General features: G+C 41.2%; 1 protein-coding gene across 1 annotated transcript; it reads right to left on the bottom strand.

Annotated features, from left to right (window-relative positions):
* Window positions 1–1,447: 1,447 nt before the first annotated feature.
* Window positions 1,448–27,552, bottom strand: LOC136953768 (myelin proteolipid protein-like). The gene is made up of 7 exons (XM_067247174.1): window positions 27,540–27,552; window positions 25,859–26,045; window positions 25,256–25,438; window positions 24,714–24,856; window positions 23,655–23,797; window positions 18,696–18,829; window positions 1,448–1,610 (listed from the first exon to the last, which is right to left on the bottom strand). The coding sequence occupies exons 1-7, from the start codon at window positions 27,550–27,552 to the stop codon at window positions 1,448–1,450; spliced, it is 966 nt and encodes a 321-aa protein (XP_067103275.1).
* Window positions 27,553–27,777: the final 225 nt, after the last annotated feature.

Genomic DNA, 27,777 nt, shown 5'->3' with positions numbered 1-27,777 from the left:
TACAATGGGTGGCGGTGTAAGTCTAGCATGACTGATAAAAAAAATTTGTACTCGCTGTGATATATTGTTTTTTTATTGTTGCTTGTTTTTTTTTCACAGGTACACTTGCACTTATAGCGGTTCATGTTGTTTAATTGTAACTTGTTTAACTACATGCTCTTATGGTTCTTCCCTTTGGCACTTACTTTGGTTGTTCACAATGTGTGCTTCATGTTTTGGCTACTCGCAATGTTTTTGTGGCTATCTTGTTGTTATGATCAGTGACCTATGCACTTTGTAAAGCTCGCTCTTGGAAGTCGCTTTGGATAAAAGCGTCTGCTAAATGAATAAATGTAAATGTAGCAGGTTTGCACTGTGTGTGTAGTTTTCCTACTAGCTAGCTAACTAACAACGACCTTCTTGATAGCTTACTCTTTGGGTGGTGAAAAAACTTCGGATATCTCTCTTCTTTTTGGGTGACATTGTCCTATCTATAAAGCACAAAAGGGTCAAAAATATCAATGCTGAGACCAAGCGAAATACTAATATGAGGCTTTATAATTTCCTGGCGTACTGCCAGCTCTCTTTCTGCAAGTCACGATTCATGAAGTGTTTCTGACTCTGCCACTTCAGCCAATTAACTTAAATGACATAATCTTGTCTCGCAGGCTCGAGGGCGCATTGGTTAACTTGGAAATGTCTTTTTCACTTTTCTCAGCGACGAACATAGTATAGATAATAATACGAATGAGTTCTGCAAATCGATATTTTTTTTGAAAATTAACAAAATATTGGTGATATAGGTTAGAAATGTTGACAATGACCAACGGTTGCTACGTTACAAGAAACAAGGAACCAATCCGATTGGCCAACGCTCTTCACTGTTCCACTGTTCCAACTTTTTTCTGCTTCTACGTCTTTCAATTATTAATACTTTTCAGAATGGGTTTTATTCGACAAGAAACATCACACAGACAAGGAATTTACTGTGGCAGGAAGGTGCACACATTAAACATATAAGAATCTTAAATAAGAAGTGTACCAGTCTAACTCATACTAAGGGGCTAAAAATGTAAAATATTTAGAATGAAATAAAATATAAAATGGCTATAGTACAAATAGGGCAACATAGTGCAATATGGCAAGGTGTCTTGTGCAGATAAAGTGATAAGTGGTCAAGTCAGTGTGAGTCCTTGGCCTTGTTGAAGAGGCCAGCAGCAGATGGGAAGAAACTGTTTGTGTGGCGTGAGGTTTTGGTCCTGATGGACCGCAGCCTTCTGCCGGAGGGGAGTGGCTGAAACACAGTGTGTCCAGGCTGGGAGGAGTCGGCCACAATCTTCCTTGCTCGCCTCAGGGTCCTCGAGGTGTGCAGGCCCTCGAGGGTAGGCAGATTGCAGCCGATCACCTTCTCAGCAGCGCGGATGATGCACTGCAGTCTGCTCTTGTCCTTGGCAGTGGCAAAAGTGTATCAGATGGTGATGGAGGAGGTGAGGATGGACTCAACGATGGCTTTGTAGAAGTGCACCATCATTATCTTTGGCAGGTTGAATTTCTTCAGCTGCCGTAGGAAGTACATCCTCTGTTGTGCTTTCTTGGTGAGGGAGCTGATGTTTAGTTCCCACTTGACACACCTGGGAGAGGATCGTGCACAGGAAGTGGAAGGATTCCACAGTGTTGACTGGGGAGTCGCACAGGGTGATGGGGGTGACCGTCTTAAGAGCATTGAGCTCTAACATAACGCTTTAACATTTATGAAATTAAATAAGATACCCTTTTCATCACTCTTTTTTCTCCTTTTTCAACCGTAAGAAAATATTGCAATGCATAACAATGACAGATATACTTTTAACACTGTCTCATCATTTTGGTTTCAAAGCAACACTTTTTTTCACCTTCATACTGCTGACATACTTTTGTCTGCTATATTGATAACTGTTATGCAATATACTCTTCATCACTATATTTTCTCATTTTTCTAACTTCTAACTTTTTTCAGTTTCTCAGTCTTTCATTCTTTAATACTTTTAATGCTTAAAAATTTATGAAAGTCAATAAGATACTCTGCATCACTTTTTTTTCTCCTTTTTAAACAGTAAGAAAATATTGCAATGCATAACAATGACAGATATACTTTTATTACTCACCATTTTGTTTTTACATTTACATTACATTTAGGCATCTTGCAGACGCTCTTATCCAGAGCGACTTACAGTAAGTACAGGGACATTCCCCCGAGGCAAGTAGGGTGAAGTGCCTTGCCCAAGGACACAACGTCATTTGACACGGCCGGGAATCGAACTGGCAACCTTCAGATTACTAGCCCGACTCCCTCACCGCTCAGCCACCTGACGTCCGTCCGTCTGTTTTTAAAGCATATACCTCTTTTACAATCTTTGTAAAAACCTTCTTCATTATTCAAGCCATCAAAACAAATCTTTTCAACTGCATTCAGGAAACACACACATTTTCTTCAGGAAATGTACCTTTCTAGTTTATATTTGGTCTCCATGCAACTGGTATCTTTTTTATATCTTTTTTTCTAATATCTTGTACTTACTTTGTAAATTGACGTACTTCTGTCCACTTTTCTGCTGCAATGCTCGAATTTCCCCATTGTGGGACGAATAAAGGTATATCTTATCTTAATAACTGTTAGCAACAAAATCATACTTACAGCTTGCGGTTGTGATGAGCATACGGTCGGAACAGCACCTCTTGTCAGCAACAGCAGCATAGCAAATCCTTCTTTAAATTGTCCAAGGTTTTCAAAACTGGTGGATTGTAATTCCCGTGGAAGTACACAGAGCAGCGCGCAGCTAAACTAGTGTCTGAGATCTACGTGAACCCTGAGATTGAGGCGTGACAAAGGTACAGACCAGAACCAAATAGGGTGGATTTTTTTTAACCGACAGCAGCAGTTTCAAATTGTGAGCTTTGCATAGGAAAGAGGTGTCTATACACTTTGAGGTTCACTTGTATGTCCATTTTACCCACCGAACTGTTGTTATTCAACTATGACAAGGTAAACTCGGTTTTGAAGTCAATGACCCCTTTAAGGAACAGTGTGAAATACCCTATAAAATCAGTATATGACCCCTTTATCAAGCGATACAGAAAGACACAATTCTGTATTTGTATGCACTCCAGAATGCCATACACTACAATTGTGTAGTGCAGTTCTCTACAGTACTCTGTTCATGCGTACATTGTTGTGTTACCACAGGCAACTCTTTGCTGTATTTCACGCATTAGGATGACAATGTTTTGAAGGTCCATTTCAACATTACTAGAACCAATTGTGAACCGTTTGAGTTATGTATAAACGATGCACACTGTGTTGTAGTTGTGTGTAACTTGTGCCACCCGTGTTTACCATTTTACATCACAGTGCAAAATGTGTTTTTGAGTGAGTGAGAATGTGTTTCTCACTAAGAGAGTTTTGCGAAAAGAGTGGATGAGATTTGCAAATGGTGTCTAACAAGTTGAACTTGTTTAAGGTTTTGTCAAAAGAGTGATTGAGTTGACATATGGGTTTAGGCCACAGAGCATTAGGTTCAGAGAATGGGTACAATGTTTTAGCAATTGTTAAACCCAAGCCTCTCCACCCACGCCCTCCAGGACACACACACACATACCTGGCATGACAGAGATCAGTTGGATGTCCTGCCGTCTAATCATCTTTTCAGAAAGTTTAGGGCAGGAAGGGTCATTTGGGAACACCGCTGGGAGACGGTCAAAAATGACCTGCTAGTCTTTCTCCCTCATAATCCCAATCAGTCTTTCTTTATTTCTACCTGTATCTTACTTCCTCTTGTTTGTTTGCTCCCTGTCTCTTTCTTTCTTCTTTCTAATTCCCTTTCTCTCTCACATACATATTCTTCATTTAGACATGAAAGAACCATTTATGGTTCCACACAGCACTTTACAGATATGAAACCAGTTATATCGGAAAGCCTTTTAGGCTTCTTCAATTGGCTCTTGATAGTAGAAGGGATTACGTTCTGTATTTCTTTGGATAAAGACAGTACCCTGAAGAAGGTTGTACAGTTGGGAAGTGTTGCTAGAGTCTGTGCTGATTCCACTGTCTTCTGATGACTGTGTTTGGGTCTGGCATACTTCCTTTTCTCTCCCAGATGCTCCTCTTGGTTTGAGTCTGACTCCCGTGAAAACAAACCCTGCCTGGAGAATGGACATGCCAAATTACACACTGCCATCCGCAGAGAGCACACTGCAGGTGTGTGTCTGTGTGCAAAGGAGCACTGTAGCAGCTCTGTCCTTCTGCCTGGTCCTTATGTATCTCAAACCCAGAAGGGATGGCAGATTGCATGTGTGTGTGTGTGTGTGTGTGTGTGTGTGTGTGTGTGTGTGTGTGTGTGTGTGTGTGTGTGTGCGCCCGTGCATGTGTGTGTATGTTATATTGACAGGACCACAAGCAAACATGTATTCTTATCTTAAATCTACTGTACATAAATGCAATACATGTTTAGAGGCTGTTATTGTAAACATTTATTAAATTTTAATTGACCTACCTAGAGATGTAATTTAATTTAAATGTTTCAATTTATATGAGCATTCTTTTTGATAACATTTATAAAAAATCGACTGATCCCTACACTTCATTGGCAGAATAGTTATACTTCAGCTCTCTCCCAACAAACATGAATTGAGGCTACTTCTCTACATTACATAATATCCCCAATTCCCCTTGGCAAAAAGGATGAACCAGAAGTGGTGACTGGTGTTGTGGGGGCAGCAACAAGAAAGCCACTCTCAAAGTGGTGATGCAAGGGTTCCTTGGTATTAAAGGTCCCATGACATGAAAACTTCACTTTTGGAGGTTATTTAACATTAATATGAGTTCCCCTAGCCTGCCTTTGAGAAAATGAGGACTCGTTTTTGAAAATCCCCCTATTATGAAGTCACAATAGGAAAGGTTACCTCCCCTTCCTCTGCTTTGCCCGCACAGAAAATTTGGCCCACCAATGAAAAAATTAGCTATGACCGTGCGAGCGCGACATTGGTTTTTCCTTGAGACATCATGGCTTGCAAAGACCGAAGCATGGAAGTTAGCCACGCCTCTTTCTTCCTCATAGCATTTAAAGGTACATACACAGAAACGGCAAGTCCTGAGGAAAGCTCATTGTGGGACTGCTCATAGTGGCTGTAATTCTGAACCAAGGCTGAATTTCGGGAAAGAGACTTCAGATACAGTATTAGGGGACCACTAAAGCCTATATAAAAGCATCCAAAAACAGCATGTCATGGGATCTTTAACATTTAATTATGGGTGTGAATAGGATGAAACTCATCTACATTCGTGTGGCAATTAATTTTCACAAGGCCCAGATTGTTGGCGCCACCCCTGCCTCTAGCTCCATTATGGTGGGGTACAGTAGTAGAGTCTATTAGCCTCTGGTTCCATTGTTCAGCTGCAGCAGTAGTGGCAGTAGCTCCCTGCTGACCCAGGGTAGAAGACTGGCTGTCAGCCCTGTAATGATCTGCCCCCTGGAAGATGGATGGCCTGTAGAATCACCAAGGGCCCAGACTAAACCTCAGTCTTCACTACAACATCACACACACTACGCACATATTATATGGCACTACACATTACAAAAACACTATGCGCAGGCTACGTGTACACTCTACCACACACAACACACAACTGAATGCACAGCTATGCACACAATGCACACAACTACACAACCTCCAGTAGAAATTCCTTGTATAAGTTAGGGAAGTCTGCTGAGGCCTTTCTTCATTGACATTTATACCTTTATATCTTGAATCTCTTACACATCACACTACTCACACTACTCACTACTTCACGCTACCCACCTACACACTTGTCTAGCCTTGCCTGGGTGGGAGGAAAGGGGATTGGCTACACAGGCACCAACACAACCCAGATAGGCCTCTGTACAGAGTAGGGTTCACACAGCCTGTCAGCTGAGTCTATAGAACCACCTGACTAGCTATCCAGAAATGTTAGAGACATGGGGGAGGTATATAGCAGGATTAGTGTGACATCCTTTGAGATATTCTTCTACGGTGTGTGTGTGTGCATGTGTGTATGTGCACATGATTGTGTAGAGTAAGAGCAGGAGGTTTCTTGTCTTTAGTCCTCCCCTTAGATGCAAATGTAGGCTGGAAGCTAGGAGAGACAGTAGTTCTAGAACGTAAGTAATTTCATACAGCATTCTACCAAGCCAATACTGCTGTTCTCTTGTAATATACTTGGCTAAATGAAGGTGATGTTACTGAGAAGAAAAATAATAATACATTGATTCACTCAATTCTCCAGCATAACTAAAGGAATCGGAAAACTCAATTCCAGGGGTTATTACAGTTTTTCCCCATTGCTTTGGCTCATTTCACGAAACAGAAATGACATTCTCAAAACAACACGTGCAAACCTCCAAACCACTGGGCACTTGTTCACAACCGATTGGAATTTTTCATTCCTTTAATCAAATTGCAATTGTATTAGCACATCCTCGTAAATGACAAGTGCAATTGCCTACAGTTTGCACAAATTTCAAATGATTTAGCACATCTTTGAAACGGTTAAGTACAATTGCCTTCAGTTAGGCCAATTACCAATTGAATATATCTTGCTGGTATAAACTGACTGTTGCTTCTCAGTCAAGTGGTTATTCTCTGCAAAACATGTTGGCATAATTTCCTTGTGTACATCATCACCTGCACAATAGTTCACTCCACTGTCAAAATCTTTCAGGCACATAATACCATGAAAAACATCATGGTATATACTGTAATATGGATCTCTTGGATCATCTGCTTACAGTCTTTGTCAGGTGCAACTAGAACTTTACTAAACAAGGAGACACATCCGATCACCAATCACACAGTAAGTTTAGTTAGCTGACAGGAGCTATCCAGGAGTATAAATGCAGCCATCAAATATATAGAGCTTGTCCCAGGCCAGCTCAGGGGCAACATCACCATGTGTGCTGCCATGCTTTCAGAGAAAGGTGTAGTCACCCACATTCCCAGTCTTGGCCCATACAATACCCAGAAGCACATGGTGTTCTTGGACCGCCTGCACTCCGATCTTATCCCTCTACATAAGAGGGGTTTGGTAGGGCCTCACTTGCATACATTTGTCATTGTGTGGGACAATGTAAGCTTCCACCGTGGCCCACTCATCAGGGTTCACTGCCCATCCAAGAATGCTGATGGTGCTCTTATCACCTTACTCCCCATTCCTCAATCCTATCGAGAAGTTTTTTTTTGCATGGAGGTGGAGGGTCTATGAGCATCGGGCTCAAAACCAGAGGTCCCTGCTCCAGGCAATGGATGCTGCTTGTGATGATGTCACAGCAGATCAGTGTAGGGGATGGTTGCAGCATGCACAACGATTCTTCCCCTGTTGCAGGAGTGAGGACGACAACTAGTGAAACTCCAGCTTTGCTTTACTTTCTTACTGTATGTGTTGTTAGTGTAGGTTATACATAATGTTAGTTTTGATGTTCTTATTGTATGACAGTATATTGTGCTGTACATGTTTCCTGTTACAGTAACCACGATGTATGGCAATTACAGTAATAATTTTCATAGCAGTGTGAGTGCAATATGTGATGTGAAACCTTGTAGGCTACTCTTGAATTACTGTAATCTTTTTTCTGTTTGATACACATTTACATTTTATATTTATTCATTTAGCAGACGCTTTTATCCAAAGTGACTTCCAAGAGAGAGCCTTACAAAAGTGCATAGGTCAATGATCATAAACAACGAGTTAGCCCAAAAAACATTGTGGGTAGCCAAAACATACATACATTGTGAAAAGCAAATAAGTGCCAATGGGAAGAAACATAAGAGCATGTAGTTACTAATCAAGTTACAATTACATGTAAGCAACATGAACCTCACAAGTGCAAGAGTGTACCTGTAGGAAAGCAAGCAACAATACGTAATATAATTCACAGCGAGTACAACAAGTTACAATAAATCAGTTAGAACTAACCAACAAGAGCAACAAGTCCCTCAATAAGTGTCATTGTGTTCCTGGAGGAAACTAACATCAGGTCCAGCAAATCAATCCTAAGTACCTTTGTACTCCCTGTAAGGATGACATATCTCAGCAGGCAGGCCGGAAAGAGTCACGACAATTATAAAAAGGGTTGACTCGGTTTTATTAGCTCGACGTCGGATCATGCCACCAATCCACAACAGAGTGGCTAGCATGAGTGAAGACTCTCTCTTACAAGAGTGCTTAAATACAGTATCTGGACATGTTCAAACATAGAATGCACAGAATCGGGTGGGGGTGTAAGGCTAGAGGAGGGTGCAGTCCCGTTCACCGCTCGGAAGGTCAGTACCAGGGTCTTAAATCTGATACGGGCCGTGATGGGAAGCCAGTGGAGAGAGATGAGGAGCGGGGTAACATGGGAGCGTCTGGGTAGATTGAAGACACATAGTATTCTGGAAAGAAAACATCTACTACAGTAACTGTAGCACAGTGCACAAGGGATATTTCTAAGGTCCACTGCCATACTGACAAAACATCTAAACATTTTGACCTGCAGTGTTTACACAATGCCAAAGGGACTTTTCATTTTGGGGGCACTGACTATTTGTATGAGAAAAGGATTTAGTTTTGACTGATGAGTGGTCTGTTTTAGGAGAGAGATGGCCCTTTGTAGGTGTGCCATGGTGTTTTGCTGAACCATCTAGGTTATTTTGGCAAATGTATTTAAAGCTTTGAGAATGTCCTCTTTTTTCTTGAGAGATGGGCCAAAGCAATCGAGAAGGAACTTTTCATTTTGGGGGCACTGACTATTTATATGAGAAAATGATTTGGTTTTGAAGCATGAGTTAACTGTTTTGGATGAGATATGACCTTTTTAAGGTGATCTATGTAGTTGTGCTGAACCATATAGGCTATATTGCCCAATGCACTTAGAGCTGAGAGAATGTAATTTCTGTTTCAAGAATTGAGCCAAAGCAATGGAGAAAAACTGTAAAAGATATAGTTTGTGGCCGGTGTCCTATAATTTTTTCCCATCCATAAGAACGTTATATCAGCAGGTACTGGGCCTGTGCGCAGCAAGATTAAGGTTAGGGTTAGACCGATGAATTTGCACCCCAGTAGCGAAATCGGATAAGATAGAAAAAATGGCAGGACACCGTCTTTCTGCGCTGCAGTAGCTGTGTTTGTCCATTAGATGGCAGTCCTTGGGTGTCTCTACTCCATGGGGCGAGTGGATGGAGGAGGCAGCAGACAAGGGCCAGTAATGAGCCTGAGCCTCTCAATATGATCTCATTCAAAAGGAACAGGTCTGATCAGTACTCCGACTGTGAGTAGTTATCTGAATAACAAACGAAACGTTTGTGTTGTTAAATTAATTATCCTCAAAAATTATGTTTCTTTACTTAAACACATACACACACATTTTTCTTTGTCACTCACTTTCTCTCTTTTTTTAACCTTGTCTGTCTTACCTTTGTTTTTAGTGAGCTACATCACATTCTACAGGAGACCTTCCTTTAAGGAAACCAGTTTCAAGTGAGCACTGCTTTCACTTGGAACATTCCAGTTCTCATCTAATTTTAACGTCCAAGCTATGGCTACATTCTCAACAAATGTATTACTTTGTGGAGGCAACCTCAATTAAGTATATTATGAAATTCATGGCTATTGAATTTGGCATTGATTGGACAATTTATTATTAACTATTGTGATTATCTTTTGAATGGGAGCCATCACAGCCAAGGTGAAGGAAACATTCCTTGAGAGAGATTTTCAAAGTTCTAATTTCCTTCTCAATCAGTCTGTCCTTCATGCACAAAGTTCAAACTAAAGTAAGGTTACAAGGTGAACGTTAAAATACTAAATTTTTTGTCCTTAGTTATTCCACTTCATTTTTATGAATACAAAAATATTATGCCTGTCTAGTTCAAGTACCAATTTCCACATACACAGGCTTTGACTGACACACCCTGGCCAGCAGTCTGTAGTGTAACCTCAAGATTGACTGGGAATAGTGTCAGTGAATGTCACTGATGGTAAGATATGCTGTGGCCCAGTAGTCAGATGGACTGGACTGGGACTGAAAAACGGCCCGGGACTTTGAAACACAGACCGGCCAACGACCGTGTATTATTATAATTGTTATATATTTTTTGCATTATGCCGCGGCCGTTTGACCGGCCGTTCGGGAAATTTCCCGACTCTCCCGATGGACAGTCCGACCCTGGTGTCTACAATATAAAAACGAATCATATGCTGTTTTGTTGCATGTAGAGTATACAGCTACTTTGGGGTAGGGAAGCAGTGATTGCTTTAATTAAGGCCAGCAGAAGGCCTTCTTGTAAATAAAATTCAGGAAAGCTAACAGGACACATCATACAGCTGCAATCACTATTGTTTTGCTCTCAGCACAAATTACGCACTTCCCATCCTGGTTGTTTGAGACCAATGGAGTTAAAGTGCTGTTCAATGCCTGTGTGCCTGTGGAAGTGAAACTTCCAAAAATCTTAGAGAGAAACAGACAGAACCACAGACTTTTTGACAATTTCTCTTTGTTGAACGTGTCAGTGTTTGACTTTCCATGCAGATCATGGGTTTGATTCCATTACAACCCACCTAGCACAGTGCATTGGTGCCCAACAAAGGAGGTCAATGGAGCAGAGATAGTGTGGTACAACCATTGTGAGCTTTGCTTGTGACCAGTTTCCACTTCAAGAGCGTAAGACACAAAGAAATAATTTTTCATTTTTGGAATAAGGAAAAAATACAAAATAAAACAAATTGAAAATATCTAATCCGTGTATCATTCGTTCTTTCATTTTTCAATTGATAAACCAAAACCCAAAATTATTCGTTTTTCCGTTATTCAATTGAGAAACCAAAAACGAGAAACGAAAAACTATTGTTTTTCTTGTTATTCAATTGAGAAACCAAAATCGAAAAACCAAATCGAAAAACGGGGCACTGACCGAAAATGAGAGAAATTATGAGTGCCACTGAATGCATTTGATCATTTTATTAACATTGTTGCCATGAAAAACATAAGCACAATAAATACAACAAAATATACATGGATTGATTCCCATCTGCTGCAGAGTTTTGGAAATCTCTTTATGCGTCTTCCCAGTTAGAAATAAATCCATAATTACATCAAAGTTCCAGTGAGGCCATATGGTGTCGACACCATACCACTGTTACTCACAGTGGATCTTAGCGCAGCGCTGGGTTTATAGGCAAATATAGATAGGCTAACCTGGAAGGTCCTGCCGATTTTTTCGGTTGTCATCAGGGTTCTAAATAAACTTTTTTGATCACCAGCCAATGTGGCTATTGTAACAATCAGAATTTCCACTAACCACATTTTTTCGGTGAAAATAAGAGAAATTATGAGTGCCACTGAATGCATTTGATCATTTTATTAACATTGTTGGCATGAAAAACATAAGTACAATACATACAACAAAATATACACTGAAAGTGCAAACATTCCATTTCAAGTTTGGGATCTATCTACATTCTTCCTTGTGTTTTCTGGTGGACGCTCCGTTCGTTTCCATGGTTTCTCGCGCTGGTTACACTAAAGCCCCCACCCCTCGCCCCTCGGCTTGAAGCAACGGCCCCGGTGGATGTAGGTGGTATTGCATTTGTTGTTAGACTTCCGACTCTTCCGGTCGTTTTTATTCTATTAACTCCAGTCAACATTTACATCTCCCCCAATAATTTTTGTTCGATTCTCGAACTTTTTCATAAAATTATTTTTCCAGATTTTTGCTCAATTTGAAACCAATCCGAAATGGGTAAACTAGCACCCCATTTATTTGCTTACGTCAATAAAAATTGCCTGCAAATGTGCTCGCGGATACTAACAGGGCACGAGCACAAAAGTTCACATTTACCTGGAGCTGAATGAGCCATATTGAATGAGCACAGGGAGAAATGGCTTGAGTTGCCTGCCCTGTTGTAGCAAGTTTAGCAAATGGTTGTCACACATACATGAAATGTTGTTAATATAGTTTATTACCGTTATTTTAAAACAGATTTGATTTTTCTGTCAAGAACGTTTTTACGTTCATGACATGATTTTGAAATATTACATTATGTTAAGCGTGAGCATAGATTGTTGTCTATCTGGAGCAAAGACGAAGATTAATACTTAGCCACAATAGATTAACCACAATAAGAAATGATATAAATATGATTAGTCTTGCCTTCAGAAGCTTTTGTTAAAAACACCCATTATTCTTTTTTTTTATCGTGTCATCAAGCCAGACTGCTTTTGTGGGACAATGAAGGTCCTCAGTGACTGTTTCACCCCCACTCATATCTGATGGAAACGTCTTGTATATAGGCCTAGTTCTGTTAATATGCCCCTTTCAAAGGCAAATGTTAAATAAAGTATATTTTAGACACACTTCTCAAGCTTTTATTTATTACATTATTTCCAAGTCTTGTTAGATCACGTTATATCCATTAATAGGCGTTTGGTTTTGTAGAACATATAAAACACAGGCCACATTTCTACACTGATATGTAAATTGAAGGCAGTGTGAATTTCGTGGCATTTCGTTTGAAAATACAGTTGACAGTAACCAAACTCATATTAAGAGTGTTATTGTACTTCATAGGAATACTCCTTTCCATGCCAACCCTGTCTTGCCATGTGCACTTAGAGATGCCGTCACTAAGAAGCGGTACGGGCAGGGGACCTTTCTGAGAATGATACACTTATGACCTTTGAACAGTTAAGTAGAACCTTCCACCTCCCAGCTGCTAATTTCTTCAAGTATCTACAGGTCAGACACTTTATAAGTACACTTGGGAACAGCACCCCCACTAGGCCTCTCCCGATTGACGATATCCTCAAAGATGTCACACACCCCAAGGGAATTCTGTCTGTTACATATAACAGAATTTCGGCCCTGGCAGGCATTGCACCCCTAAATTCCAGGACCAAATGGGAATGAGCTGAACTGAACTGTACTATTTTTATTTATTTTTTTACTTTTGAACTTAATGATTGGGAATCAATATGGGAGAAGGCATTGTCCTTCTCATACAACAGTCGCCATAGAATACTGCAGTTTAACATTCTACATAGAATCTACTTTACACAAGAAAGACTCCATAAGATGAATGACTCGCTCTCGGATCTTTGTCCTAGATGTAACATAGACAGGTACTCTTATTCACATGCTCTGGGACTGCAATAAACTGAAACCTTACTGGGGCTTTATATGGGAGGCTCTTAAGGAGATTGAGGTCCCTTGCTCACCGAGGTTAGCCCTGTTAGGCGATATATCAGATATTCCTAGTGACGAAAGATCCAAAGTGCGCTTTACCAAACTGGCCATGATAGTTGGCAATAAATGTATTGTTTTGCTCTGGAAAAGTGTAGATCCTCCGTCATTCTCCATGTGGCTCAAGGAAATTTCCTCATACATGGTGTCGGAAAAAATTATGTTTAACCTTAAAAGGAAACCACATCTCTTTGATAAATGTTGGTCTGGTTTTAAGAACTATGTAGATACTATGCCACGGCCAGATGTGGGTTGACCATTGTATGCAGATGTACTGATATGTAATTGGTGTTTATCTTGCCAAATATGCATCTTTACTGCTTATGTGTGAATTTACATTGCTTGGTTTTCTTTTCCTGACTCTGTTGCCTTTATTGTGTTGGACGCCTGCCTGTCTGGGAATATGGGGTGGGGAGAAGGGTTTTAGGGATGGGGGGGAGAGGAGAGGAGGTCATCCTTTATTTAAATTTTTTGTATCCCTGCAAATCTATGATCTCCTCAAAGAAATAGGGTGGGGCAGCGGGGTGAAAAGTTTACAACTGTATTTTCATTTGTGATGTCTGTACTACCTGTATGTTGTAAACCAAAAATCAATAAATACAATGTTAAAAAAAAAGAAACAAAAACTTTACAATGACACAAGACACTGTCACACAGAGCATCTAGACATACAGAATACAGACATACAAGAAATAGGGAAACTTGCAGAGATCGAAAATGTTAATGTGAATCAGATAGAGGGGCTTTTCATCAAACCTGTCCACACATTGAGAGGGGTTCTTGATTATGTTTTTTCTTCTTCATCATAACAGGGTCTGCTGGCCAACCAAAGGCAACTGAAAGATGTGTGGATGTTGAAATCAGAGTACAGCAAAAAGAGGCATCACAGCATCATGTGTCTTTGTGAGGGCTGGAAGGGCTGTCTGTACACTCAAGTGGACGTCATTTACATTTATTCATTTAGCAGACGCTTTTATCCAAAGCGACTTCTAAGAGAGAGCTTTACAAAGTGCATAGGTCACTGATCATAACAACAAGATAGCCACAAAAGCATTGCGAGTAGCCAAAACATGAAGCACACATTGTGAACAACCAAAGTAAGTGCCAAAGGGAAGAACCATAAGAGCATGTAGTTAAACAAGTTACAATTAAACAACATGAACCGCTATAAGTGCAAGTGTACCTGTGAAAAAAAACAAGCAATAATAATAAAAACAATATATCACAGCGAGTAAAATTTTTTAAATCAGTTACCAGGGGGAGTCAGTTGGCTGAGCGGTGAGGGAGTCGGGCTAGTTGCCAGTTCGATTCCCGGTCATGCCAACTGACAGTGTCCTTGGGCAAGGCACTTCCCCCTACTTGCCTCGGGGGAATGTCCCTGTACTTACTGTAAGTCACTCTGGATAAGAGCGTCTGCTAAATGACTAAATGTACCACTAACCACAAGAGCAACAAGTCTCTAAGCAAGAGTCATTGTGATCCTTGAGGAAACTGACATCGGGTCAAGCGAACCATTCCTAAGTACCGTTGTACTCCCAGAACAAGTGCGTCTTGAGCCTTTTCTTGAAGGTGGAGAGACAGTCAGTATCTCTGATGGAGGTGGGGAGTTGATTCCACCACTGGGGGGCCAGACAGGAGAAGAGCTTGTGTTGGGACCGGGCGGTCTTGAGCGGTGGGACCACCAGGCGGTTGTCTGAAGAAGACCGTAGGTGACGGGTGGGGGTGTAAGGCTGCAGAAGAGACTTGATGTAGACGGGTGCAGTCCCGTTCACTGCTCGGAAGGTCAATACCAGGGTCTTGAATCTGATACGGGCCATGATAGGTAGCCAGTGGAGAGAGATGAGGAGCGGGGTAACATGGGAGCGTCTGGGTAGATTGTAGACCAGGGGGGCCGCTGCGTTCTGAATCCTCTGAAGAGGGCGGGTTGCATATGCTGGGAGACCAGCGAGCAGCGAGTTGCAATAGTCCAACTTGGAGAGGACAAGTGCTTGGACTAGCAGCTGGGTGGAGTGCTCAGACAAGTATCTCCTGATCTTCCGGATGTTGTAGAGGGTGAATCTACACGACCGGGAGACCGCAGCAATGTGGGCCGTGAGGGAGAGCTCGTCGTCCATGGTAACCTCAAGGTTCCTGGCAGAGGATGAAGGGGTCACCGTCCCAGATCCCAGGGTGATTGAGAGATCGTGGGAGATGGAGGGTTTAGCCGGGATGATGAGAAGTTCTGTTTTGGCGAGGTTCAGCTGGAGGTGGTGCTCGGTCATCCAGGCGGAGATGTCTGTGAGGCAGGCCTCACAGACATCTGCTAAATGACTAAATGTAAATGTAATGTAAATGTAATGTAAATGTAAAATGCCCTATGAACTTGAAATTATGAACACAGTAAGGCATAATAGAAAACAATTTTAGAAATTAAATATATACAAATTTAAATGTTATGTAAACTGACTCAGATCCATATGACAGCCAACTCGTCTTGCTATAGCAGGTCCTTGAAAACGACCTAGTGTATTGTCTTCCCCTGTCATTCGACTGTTGCTGAATTAATATGTCAGGCCGATCAGGTCCAAGCTCCTTGACTTTGAGCTTCTCTTGAAAATTTCTTTTTTCAAAGGGCGTATTTTTTAGCGACTTGACTGAATTGCAAGTTTCCATCATGACGTTAGCTAGCTAGCTAGCTTTATAACGTTAGAGATAGATCGGTAGCTACAAGTTCAGTTCTGAGAGAACACCATGACAACGTAAATAAACAGCTTCTTAAAAGTGTTGAGTGATGTGATTGGATTTGACAGACATAACGGACCCTATCATAATGTATTTGACAGGCCCTCTAGTAAATCAGCAGTTTGGGGCGCAGGTGTTCTGCGCCCTGGCGAGGTCCTATCTCTTGCATTGAGAGGAGCGAAATACGCATGTACAACTTATAACGACAGTCAATGGGGCTCCAGCCGGAAATACGTAGCCTATCAGCTAACTTTAGACAACGTAGATTTTTTTTTCTTCCACATTTTATTGCAGATTCAACATTCTATTAGCTATATAATTTTTTTTTTTTCTCAAATATGTTTATTGATCAAACCTCAAAGCATAAAACAAGCTGTATGACTATACAATGACTATGGTTAACAAGGTTTGACATGTTTGTTTTTTTTCCTTACACAGCTATATAATATTGACTTTACCCATTAGACATGTTTTTCTTTCTTTTTAAGTCTTATTCAATAATTTTCAGGTCGGAATGTGATGCAGCAGTGGTGGGGCAGCGCCCTAGCGCCCTCTATGAGCCGGCCGCTGCTGCTCAGCTATCTTAACTGGTAGCTGTATGTAAATGTTTCTTAAATTAACTCTACGTCACTGTTTCTTAGCTCTTAGCTTTTAGTTTCTTTTAACTTGTCTTGTTCTGTGTTTTTCTGTCTGTAACTCTGTTTTTTATGCTGCTGCCTGTCTTGGCCAGGTGTCCCTCGAAAAATAGATTTTAATCTCAATGAGACTTCCTGGTTAAATAAAAAGCTATATGGTAGTGACTCCTTTACCAATGAAAATGTACAGCATACATACTTCACAGCAACTCTTATCACAAACTTCATATTTGATCTCCGAAGGTCTCCGAATAGGGTATGTAACATTGGTTGTGCTGAAAATGGCCCGGGTGCTGTTCTATGAGCCCTGATGCATCCTGTGAAATAGCCCCAGAATGAAACAAGAGGTTTTCTCCCTTTTATGGTATGCTCATGAATATATAGATGAGCTGCGCACTGATTGGTTGGTTTACAACGAGAGAAGTTGTGGAACACGGCCAACAGCACTCACTAAAAACATCGAAGTTGGAGACTTGAAATAAAAACGTACAAATAAATCTATTTTGTCTACACACTGTTTTCAACAGATTGACTAGATATAATTTGAAACGATAACGTTAGTTGTTTCCACTTCTGTTGTCGAAGCAAACGGGATTGACTTAGGTGGGTAACGTTAGCACTACAGCTTAGCAAACAAACTATCGTGATTCAATTCAGCTTCAGTTAGCTCTTGTTATTTTGCTGAAAAATAGATCTAGACAAACATGCATCTTGAATTGTAGATTTACATGACAACACAGGTTATTTATTTGAATGAAACAGTCAGGAACATGAAATAACGTTAGCCCCATTGCCAATAAACTAAATCATCACACATTCTACCGATGCTAGATACAGGCAGAATACGTTAGCATTGCTAATAACTGTTAGCGACAACATCATACAGCTTGTGATTGTGTTGAACTTTTTCCAAACTGACTGTTTTACAGCAAACTTTTTTAATTGTAAGATTTGCATAGGAAAGAGGTGTCAATTGACTTTGAGGTTCACTCTAAGTCCATTTTACCCACTGAACTGTCATTATTCAACTGTGTTACATGTGTTTCTTGGAGGAGGGAACGCAACACCCCGCTGCTGGTAAGCCCCCCCACCCCCCTCGTGGAGTCAGAGGAAAGGTGTGGGGTTGTAGGTGTGAGGAAAGGACACAGAGGCTGTTGTACCGTTTACTGAGGCTTTTTATTTGCCCAATCACGGTAATATGGGGAAAGGGGCTGGACGGAACCAAAGCAAAGAAAGTAAATCACACCCCAAACTGACACGCCAGTCGGCGCACTAACCGAAAATACAGGGGGTGGTCCGCCCAGGTCTTACCTAGTGTGCATAGACAAGGTACAGCTACGGGTAATGTATGCCCATCGGCATCTTGCCTAAGCACTCCCAAGGCGGTTTCCCCCTCCCCCTGGGAACAGAAAAATTACATGTTAAGTGTCTGTCCCAACACAAGCTCTTCTCCTGTCTGGCCCCCCAGTGGTGGAATCAACTCCCCACCTCCATCAGAGATGCTGACTGTCTCTCCACCTTCAAGAAAAGGCTCAAGACGCACTTGTTCCGGGAGTACAACGGTACTTAGGAATGGTTCGCTTGACCCGATGTTAGTTTCCTCAAGGATCACAATGACTCTTGCTTAGAGACTTTTTGCTCTTGTGGTTAGTGGTAACTGTTTTAAATTTTTGTTCTCGCTGTGATATATTGTTTTTATTACTGTTGCTTGCTTTTTTCCACAGGTACACTTGCACTTATAGCGGTTCATGTTGTTTAATTGTAACTTGTTTAACTACATGCTCTTATGGTTCTTCCCTTTGGCACTTACTTTGGTTGTTCAAAATGTGTGCTTCATGTTTTGGCTATCTTGTTGCTATGATCAGTGACCTATGCACTTTGTAAAGCTCTCTCTTGGAAGTCGCTTTGGATAAAAGCGTCTGCTAAATGAATAAATGTAATGTAAATGTAAAAGTCTGTCACACAGACCAACCACAAACAAAAAAGGTTCAGTAAGACCAAAACTCTTAGGTACTGCAATACAGAAAACAGAGAGCGCAGCACACTTGTACACACACAACAGTTACAGACCACAGCAATAGCATGCCACCAGCCAGCCCTTCCTTGACAGAGACATGTGGAAGCTTATATAGGTGGTGGTTGAATCCAGCTGCAGTCACTGATGAGGGGGGGGGGGGAGCCAGAGCTCCAATCAGAGAGGGATCCTAAAAGGGAAACACACAGACAACCAACAACACAACACTGGGGAACGTAACAAACTGTGACAAGGTAAATACGGTTCTGCAATCAATGACCCCTTTAAGGAACAGTGTGAAATACCCGCAAAAAACTGTCAATCACCCCTTTAAAGGGGTCATTGATTGCAGAACCGAATTTACCTTGTCACAGTTGAATAACGACAGTTCAGTGGGTAAAATGGACATACAGTGAACCCCAAAGTCCATTGACACCTCTTTTCTATGCAAATCTCACAATTAAAAAATGTAGCTGTAAAACGGTAGGTTTTGAAAATGCCAAGGTCTGTACCTTTGTCACGCCCCAAAATTAGCTGCACGCTGCTTTGTGTACTTCCACGGAATTACAAAGAAGAACGTTTTTCCACAGGATATTGAAAATGGACTATGGTCGTAAATGCAGTGTTCCAGCCTGTACAGGGAATGCTGCCACTTTTCAGAGTCTTCCCAAGGAACCAAACACTCGACGGGCTGTGATGTTTGTCTATGAGAAGATCCCTGTGCAGTTCGACCCTCAATTACACATTTGCTCGAACGATTTCACAAGGACAGTTTTGAAAACCTGGGACAATGTAAAGCAGGATTTGCTATGAAGCTGTTGCTGAAAAGAGATGCTGTTCCGACCTTATGTGGCTGTGATGAACCTGCCTGGCATCGGTAGAGGGTGTGATGATTTAGTTTACTGGCAATGGGGCTAACGTTATTTCATGTTCCTGACTGTTTCATTCAAATAAATTACCCGGGTTTTCATGTAAATCTACAATTCAAGATGCATGTTTGTCCAGATCTATTTTTCAGCAAGATAGCTAGAGCGAACTGAAGCTGACTTGAATCATGATAGTTTGCTAAGCTGTAGTGCTAACGTTACCCACTTAAGTAGATCCTGTTTGCTTCGACAACAAAAGTGGAAACAACTAACAATCATTTCAAATGATATCTAGTCAATCTGTTGAAAACAGTGTTGTGTAGACACAATAGATTTATTTGTATGTTTTTATTTCAAGTCTTTATTTCAACCATGTTTCAGTGAGTGCTGTTGGCCGTGTTGCGTCTTTGCTCCGCAGCTTCACTCGTTGTAGACCAACCAATCAGCGCGCGGCTCATCTATATATATATTCATGAGCATACCATAAAAGGAGAAAACCTAGCGTTTTTTCCCGGGACAAATTCACTGGAAGCTTCAGGAGGCATAGACAGGGGCGGACTTACCCATTAGGCAATGTAGGCAACCGCCTGGGCCCCCAGCTGCCAGGGGGCCCCTTGAAAGACTCCATATAAATACTATATGATCAATAATAACAATACAAATCAATTTAAAGTCATAACCTTCCCCAAAAGTATCAACAAAAATACCAACAGAGCGTTTATTCTATTTGTGTCAACGTAGGCTTCCCCTCCCACCCGATACTACTGTGGACTATTCCATCGATTGCAGCAACTGCGCAGCAAAGCACGTCATTTCAGTTGGTTAATATGAGACAGTAGAAGAGTTAAGTGAATGCAAAAACCAATTTGCTAAATGAAACGCAACTTCCCAAGCGGAGCACAAAAGAGAAAGACAAAAGAGGAGAGTAAACAAGTAGTTGCCAAACTGAAACTACTGAAGGAAACGTCATTTTCCTCTCCACTGGTATCCCTTGATGCGGCAGCTAGCACAAGTGCTGCTCAGTGAAGTTTGGCTAGCAACAGCAGCTAGGCTAGCTTGTTCGTAGCACAATTTATCGGGGTCAGCTTCTCCACGCAGGGCTCTAGACTGAGACCAAATTTGGCATTGTTACTGACAATGGGCCTCATTCACCAATATCTTCCTAAGTTATTTCTTAAATTTGTTCTTAAGAAAGTTCTTAAGAGAAATCTATGTGTGATTCATGACGTGTTCTTAAAACAGCAGAATTGTTCGCAGGTGTGTTCTTATAATGATGAATCCCAATATTTCGTAAGTTGAAAGCTTGTGCCCCGTTGCTCCTATTTAGCATAGGTAAACCCCCCGTTAATTCCCATGATATAGCAGGGCCGTGTGCACACTCAGAGAAATGTCAAAACGACGTGGTAAAGACGGTGGAGGCCTCGACAAAAGACAGAAAAACTTTAGTAATAATTAAATTAAATAAAGCGTCACAACAGGTACTCGTCACTCTCTGCAAATAAATCGGTATGGTCACGGAAGATGCGTTCCCTCCTCAGTGGACGATCTGCAAAATTTTGCAGCAGCAATAAACACGCCATTGTGTGATGTCGTCTTAGTGTGCGGAATAAGACTACTTTGGGCCTATAAATACCGTGATAAGTCACTTATTATTGGATGGCAAGGTTCTCCGTTAACATAATTGATGTGAATTGAAGGCAAAGCAAGGCTAGTTAATTTAAATAGGCCTAGTACAATTCATACACCATGGCAATTCAAAGTGCTTTACAAATGAGCAGAAGGGTAAGTGTAGTGTGTATTTATTAAAACAAACAAACATTTAATTATGTGTAAAATAAAAAATATTATTTGCAAGATTATAAAGAAGATAAAATATTCAATTTAAAATTAGAACGGACGAAAACGGTATAACTACTTATTTTGCGCAAACATGTCAGCTCTCAATTGTGCGTAAGAGTGCTCTTGGGTGTGCGTACATTCTGTTCTTACCCAAGAACAAATCCCAAATAAGAAAACATTGGTGAATGCCAGAATCTAAGCAAAAAATGCTTAAGTGGGGTTTGAGAGCAAATTTGTTCTTAAGAACATTTGGTGAATGAGGCCCATTGATCGCTTCCAACAAACCTTTTTTGAATAAGCCATGTCACCCTAAATAAATGTCAAGCTTATTTACATCTTGGGGGGTATATTTTCAGTCAGCAGATGGTACTGTTTAAATCGCGATTCCATCTGAAATAGCCTACTGCCGGTGACAATGGTGTTACAATAGCTTGTTTCAAAGGGGGTTCTTAATGAATTAATGCAATATGAGTAGGCTAAATGCTTGGAAATATCGATAGAAGGGAAAAACTTAAGGTGTCATAGAGGTTAGGACCGTTTTGCACCGGACTGCCCAATATCTTTTCAACTGAGGCTGCTATAGCTTATCAATATTCCTTCTTGCAGAGGAAATGAGAAGACAACCGTTTCATTCTACACTTCACTTTTTGTATTTTGAATTGTAAATGAGCAGCAACAAATGTATGCTTTTAAATCTATGCAATCTTCATAAAAAGTATAGGCATACACATTTTTATATAAAATATACAGAAATATCAGTTGTAAAAATGACAGTTAATAAACGGACACATCTGCAACCGACACTAGCAAGCACACTACAATTTCCCCAGAAATGGTACCCTCTCTACTTATTATTATTATATAAATAATTATTAAATGGATTGAAATGAGTGAGAATAGAAGTTAAGGGGGCCCCATGCCTGTCTTCGCCTGGGGCCCCCAAATCACTAAATCCGCCACTGGGCATAGAACAGCACCCGGGCCATTTTCAGCCCAAACAAGTTACATACCCTATTCGGAGACCTTAAGGAAAAGTGTGAAATACCCCAAAAAACCCAGTCAATCACCCCTTTAATATTTTTGTACTTGACAATGTTTCAAGTTAATTACATTTAGACATTTAGTCATTTAGCAGACGCTCTTATCCAGAGCGACTTACAGTAAATTACAGGGACATTCCCCCGAGGCAAGCAGGGTGAAGTGCCTTGCTCAAGGACACAACGTCAGTTGGCATGACCAGGAATTGAACTGGCAACCTTCGGATTACTAGCCCGATTCCTTCACCGCTCAGCCACCTGACTCCCTAGTTAGTTAATTAGTTAGCCAACTAATCGGTTTAATAAGGGGCTAGCAGCTGACTAGCCATCTAGCTAACCCTATTTAACTTGTGTTTGCTAATTGTGGAGGACGGCAACTTTTAGGTAACCAATAGCTACATGTATGTATAGCTACCTGCTACCAATTATCATAGCCTTACCTACAAATGCTTCTTCAAGTTTGAAGTTGAATCTTTTGACGCAGAGAGCCGCTTCACCCTAGCCAAACATAGCTTGCATTAAACAGTTTTTTGTTGCCTTTTTCTTCTTTAAACACAAATTGATTGTTGAAACGCCAGGAGAAAAATGCAGTGTTGGTACGACATGTTTGCGATTGCGTTGTTAGGCAGCCATGATCAAAGTTTCAACAAGCTACAGTAGTGTGTCTGTTAAGCAAACGTGAAGCGACACGGAGAAAATGCCCAATTTTGCAATTAAAAGGATACATTTTTCAAAAGAAAATCGACTAGGCCTACTCCCAAATGTAAAAGTATCGCAAAGTAGGCTAATCCTCCATATTTTTCAAAAGTAGGTCTATCTGTAATCCGATTACATTTTACTAAAATGTTTGCCAGTAATGTAGCACTAACGGATTACAGTTACAAAATAATGTGATCCGTTAATCCCCAGCCCTGCTAGTGATTTGCATGAGTGTTAAGGGGTGAATGAGAGGCCCTTGTAGATGTAGAAAAGCGCTAATCAAGTCAATTTACACAAAAAACGGACAGCGCATTCTGTTGCTACGTAATAAATGATCAGTGCTTTAGTGTGTGGTGTCAAACTGAACTCTGAATCTCAACCGCTGCCTGAGGGACTTGAATCACTAACTGACGCACAAACACAGTTTACCCCTCTTTTAGCTCGACCATTATCGTGTTCAAAAAGTTTTTATGAGGCGTGAAGTAGCCTAACCATTTTATTTATTGTGAAGATTTGGATTGTTAGGCAAACGCTACTTACTTTAATCCGAGTTGTCGACCCCGCTGTCGCTCACCACATTGTTACCCAGCCCTGTACGCCACTTGGCCTGGATGAGGACCAGCTTGTTCACGTTTGGGATGCCCTGAGACGGCTCCCTCATCTCTTCCGAAACCTCTTGGAACTCCTGCAGCAACTGGTCGAGATCCATCTCCAGATCTGAAAACAGACATATTGATGTTTTGTTTTGTTTAGTTTTGAAATGTCAGTGTACAAAATTATCTAACGGTGCTAGTATTTTTTTTTTAATACATAGGGCCTAAACTTACCAGTAAAAGTTTCAGTAGACATAGTGAAATAAGTACTAACTGCCACAACGTAAGACCTAAACTCTGAACAATCTAGACATTTCCATACAGGTCGGTTGCCAATTTAAACCCCTCCACTCACGGAAATAGGCGCACATGGCGTCAACCATTTATGTCAGGGGGCTGGCTTCTGCGGTTACAGCAGCCGGAAAGAAAGGAGGGGAATAAACACAGTAGAAGAGATCGGCAGTTAGGGAATGTCAAAAAAGTGGAACATAAAACAAAAAAATATACAGAAATATCAGTTGTAAAAATGTCATTAAAAAACGGACCCCTGTGCAACCGACGCAAGCAAGCACACCCTATAATTTCCCCAGAAACTGTACCGTCTCTAGTTAAATATAAGAGTTGTCAACGTTGCTAATTGTGTATGTATATACGCCAGCATGTTTAACAAGTCCCATTTACCAAAACAGTTTCGCCTAAATGTACCGTAAATTAAGTGAAACGATAGTTTCACTTAATTTTGCTCTGCTTTACTAGGGCCTATATTAATCGCCTAGTGTTAGGTCTATAACATTTATAAAAATAGGCTACAAGTCAATAATAAAACAGTAGCATACATGTAAACGATACAAGTGTCTTGAATGAAGGCAATGAAGCTATAGGTAATGCTATACACACACCAGAAACTGTAACGAGAAACTTCTCACTCGGACAAGAAAGTTTCACGTTCCAATGGGAAAGTGTTTCTATTTTCTCAGGTCCCATCAGGGCCTCCATAAATAAGACAATGCATTTGGAGCGTGGAAGAAAGGTGCGCGTACCGTACTGGCGAGCATCGATGCAGAGCTGGTTGATGCTGGCCGGCGTCTCGGTCAGTACAGTAATGGTATTGCAGGTAGCATCCATGTTGTAAAAGAAGTAAACAGGAAGTGCCGAGAAGGCAAACACCAGGAGCCACAATGAACTGTGATTGTAAAAAAAGGGCCGACCGACAGGCAAACATACAAGTTATTGAGACCTTTGTTCCATAAATTCCGTTAAAATCCTGGGATCTATGGCATAAAATATCTATGGTTTAGAATCTAACTTTTTCCCCTCCATTTTTACATAACATCCTAAACACCTCAACCCTGTAATCCTAGAAGGCAGGCATAGGCTGCATCTCCATCCTCCACTATGCCACCTCTCCTCCACCCTTCCACTCCCCCTCTTTCATTGCACCATCCTCAAGTCTCTCCATTTCCCATCCCTCTCTCATCCACTCCTCACACTTCTCTCTTACTACTGACGAGCAAAGGCACCTACCTCCTCTCCAAAACTAAATATCTCCCTCCCCAAGGAACTTGGAGCAGCATTCCCATACACACACACACACACACACAGTCTGACCATGGAACTGAGGCAGCATCCACACATGGTGCTCCTGAACTCTCCGAAGGTCTGGCGTGTGGCACTGGTTGTGTAGAAGCCCTCAGCCAGAAGCACAATGCAGTAGAGGAAGAAGAAGGAGGCCAGGCCATAAATGATATACTGAAAATACTGGATACTGGAGTGCAAGGGAGAGAGAAATGGAGAAGATTAAACATTATTTTGGCCTTCTACACCACCTGGACACACAGATTTTACTGTAAAGTGTGTGTACAGTAAGTACAGTATGATTGCCCCAAGGCAAGTAGGGTGAAGTGCCTTGCCCAAGGACACATCATTGCACGGCCGGGGAATCGAACCAGCAACCTTCTGATTACTAGCCTGATTCCCTAACCGCTCAGCCACCTGACACATATGCTTTCAAAATATAATTCATGATATTGTGAAAGACATGTATTAAAGGTGGAGGACATCCTGACCAGGGTGAGTTAATCCCTTCAACTGCAGAAGACTTCAAAAATACCTAAACAAGATTATTGTGTCTGCCTAGAAACCCTGTCTAGGACCAAGCCCTGGAGAAGCAGCCCTGGAGACTCACAGGTAGGCCAGGGTAATGTAGTCCTGGAGGTTACGGGCAAAGTAGGTCTCAATGAGCTTCTCTGTCTCTGTGAGGGCCTGATGGCCACAGCCGCAGAAGAGAGCAATGCCAGAGAAACACAGCAGGGTGGCTACAAGGGAGGTGTAGGGCACCCCACCCAGACAGCGCATACAGCAGTCATAGCAACCTAGAAATCATACAAAGAAACAGAATTAATACACACACGTATACCTGAAGCAGGCAGCACTATAAAACACAATACATGTCCTCATCTACCTTAACATAAACCCAGTAATTTAATTGAGTTAATTAAATTATATCCAATACAAAACACACAAAAAATAAATAATAGACTAATATACTATGTGTTTTGTATGGGCTGTGATTAATATTTTTCACAAAATAAATCATGTTTTACATATATTAATACACAAGTAAGTTACATAAAATATATAAATAAATAACAATCATAAGGGGGAGCAGATTACTTCATTCACTTCACTGTCATTTTCTGTAAACTATGTGACAACATTGCCTCAAAGGCCATGTATCCTCAACAATAGTGTAGAACCAGCAGTGCCCATCCACTGTGCTGTCTGGTCCAGCCCGGATGAAATAAGCTACAGCTATTCTCTAGCTGACCATTCTTTTCTAAAGTCATGTGCTGCTTGAATAGATGCCAAAGCCATGGACCTACGCCTGCAACGACCCCAGCACTCAAGTCATCCCCCACGCACCCAGACACACTATAGGAGTAAAGTGTGAGAAAAGAGGGAGGGCCGAAAGAGAAAGAAGGAGAAAGAGACCGCTTTTGTTCCCTTGTGTGGTAGGGATACAAGAGCCACCAACAAACACTGCACTGCGCCCTGCTCCCATCCAGGTAGGACTGCTGTAGGACTGCTGCACACATGCATACAGATTCCTAGTTTAAGTAGGAAACCAGTAAAGTGAAAGTTGATGATTTGATCACTAATTGGGTGTGCTTTGCCTTCGGCAAGGGCACAACCTTTGTTCTCTCACATATATATTTATTATTATTGTTTATTATTGCGCCCCTAAGGATCCCTCAATATCTGGACTACATACACAACGGCGGTGTCAAAATGTTCTCTTGGATATTTTGTAACAGTCAACTGTCTTCTAGGCTATGTTTTGAAATATGTTTTTTTGCTTCAGAATTCAGATTAAATCATTTCATTTCACTTCATTTCAGAATTATTAAAGTTTTTCTGTCTTTTTTCGAGGCCTCCACCGTCTTTACCACGTAATTTTTACATTTCTCTGTGCACACGGCCCTGCCATATCATGCCCTTTTATGGGAATTAACGGGGCGTTTACCTATGCTAAATAGGAGCAACGGGGCACGAGCTTTCGACTTACGAAATATTGGGATTCATCATTCTAAGAACACACCTGCGAACAATTTTGCTGTTTAAGAACACTTCATGAATCACACGTAGATTTCTCTTAGGAACTTTCTTAAGAACAAATTTAAGAAATAACTTTGGAAGATATTGGTGAATGAGGCCCAATGAGAAAAGCACACATTATAACACATCAACTACTGTCATTGAAATAGTGTCCATGAGTTGTGTAGTCCTTTGGGAATGTTTATAAATCCATCAAAGATTCGTTTTCCTCAGACTCCTTTGTCTGAATACTGTAGGACCATGTGGCCTACCTTCTGACCCCATGCTGGGCCAGAAGCTTTGAAGCTTCTCCTGGAAGATAAGAAAAGGGGGAAAAACTGTTTCTCTTGTCGGGGGTAGGAGAAGGGTGTGAATGGTACAGTGGTTTGTCTGTTGGCTCTGCATTACACCTTCTTAATACACACAGACACAGTTCTGTCTGCCAAATATATATATGAGAGAGAATATAGGTTGTGCCTTGACAAAGGCAGTACACAACCAACAATGTGT

Source organism: Osmerus mordax, chromosome 12 (genome assembly GCF_038355195.1).
Source record: "Osmerus mordax isolate fOsmMor3 chromosome 12, fOsmMor3.pri, whole genome shotgun sequence".
Classification (NCBI taxonomy): Eukaryota; Metazoa; Chordata; class Actinopteri; order Osmeriformes; family Osmeridae; genus Osmerus; species Osmerus mordax.
The sequence above is the reverse complement of the archived record's forward strand: the minus strand, read 5'-3'. Positions and strand labels throughout refer to the sequence as shown.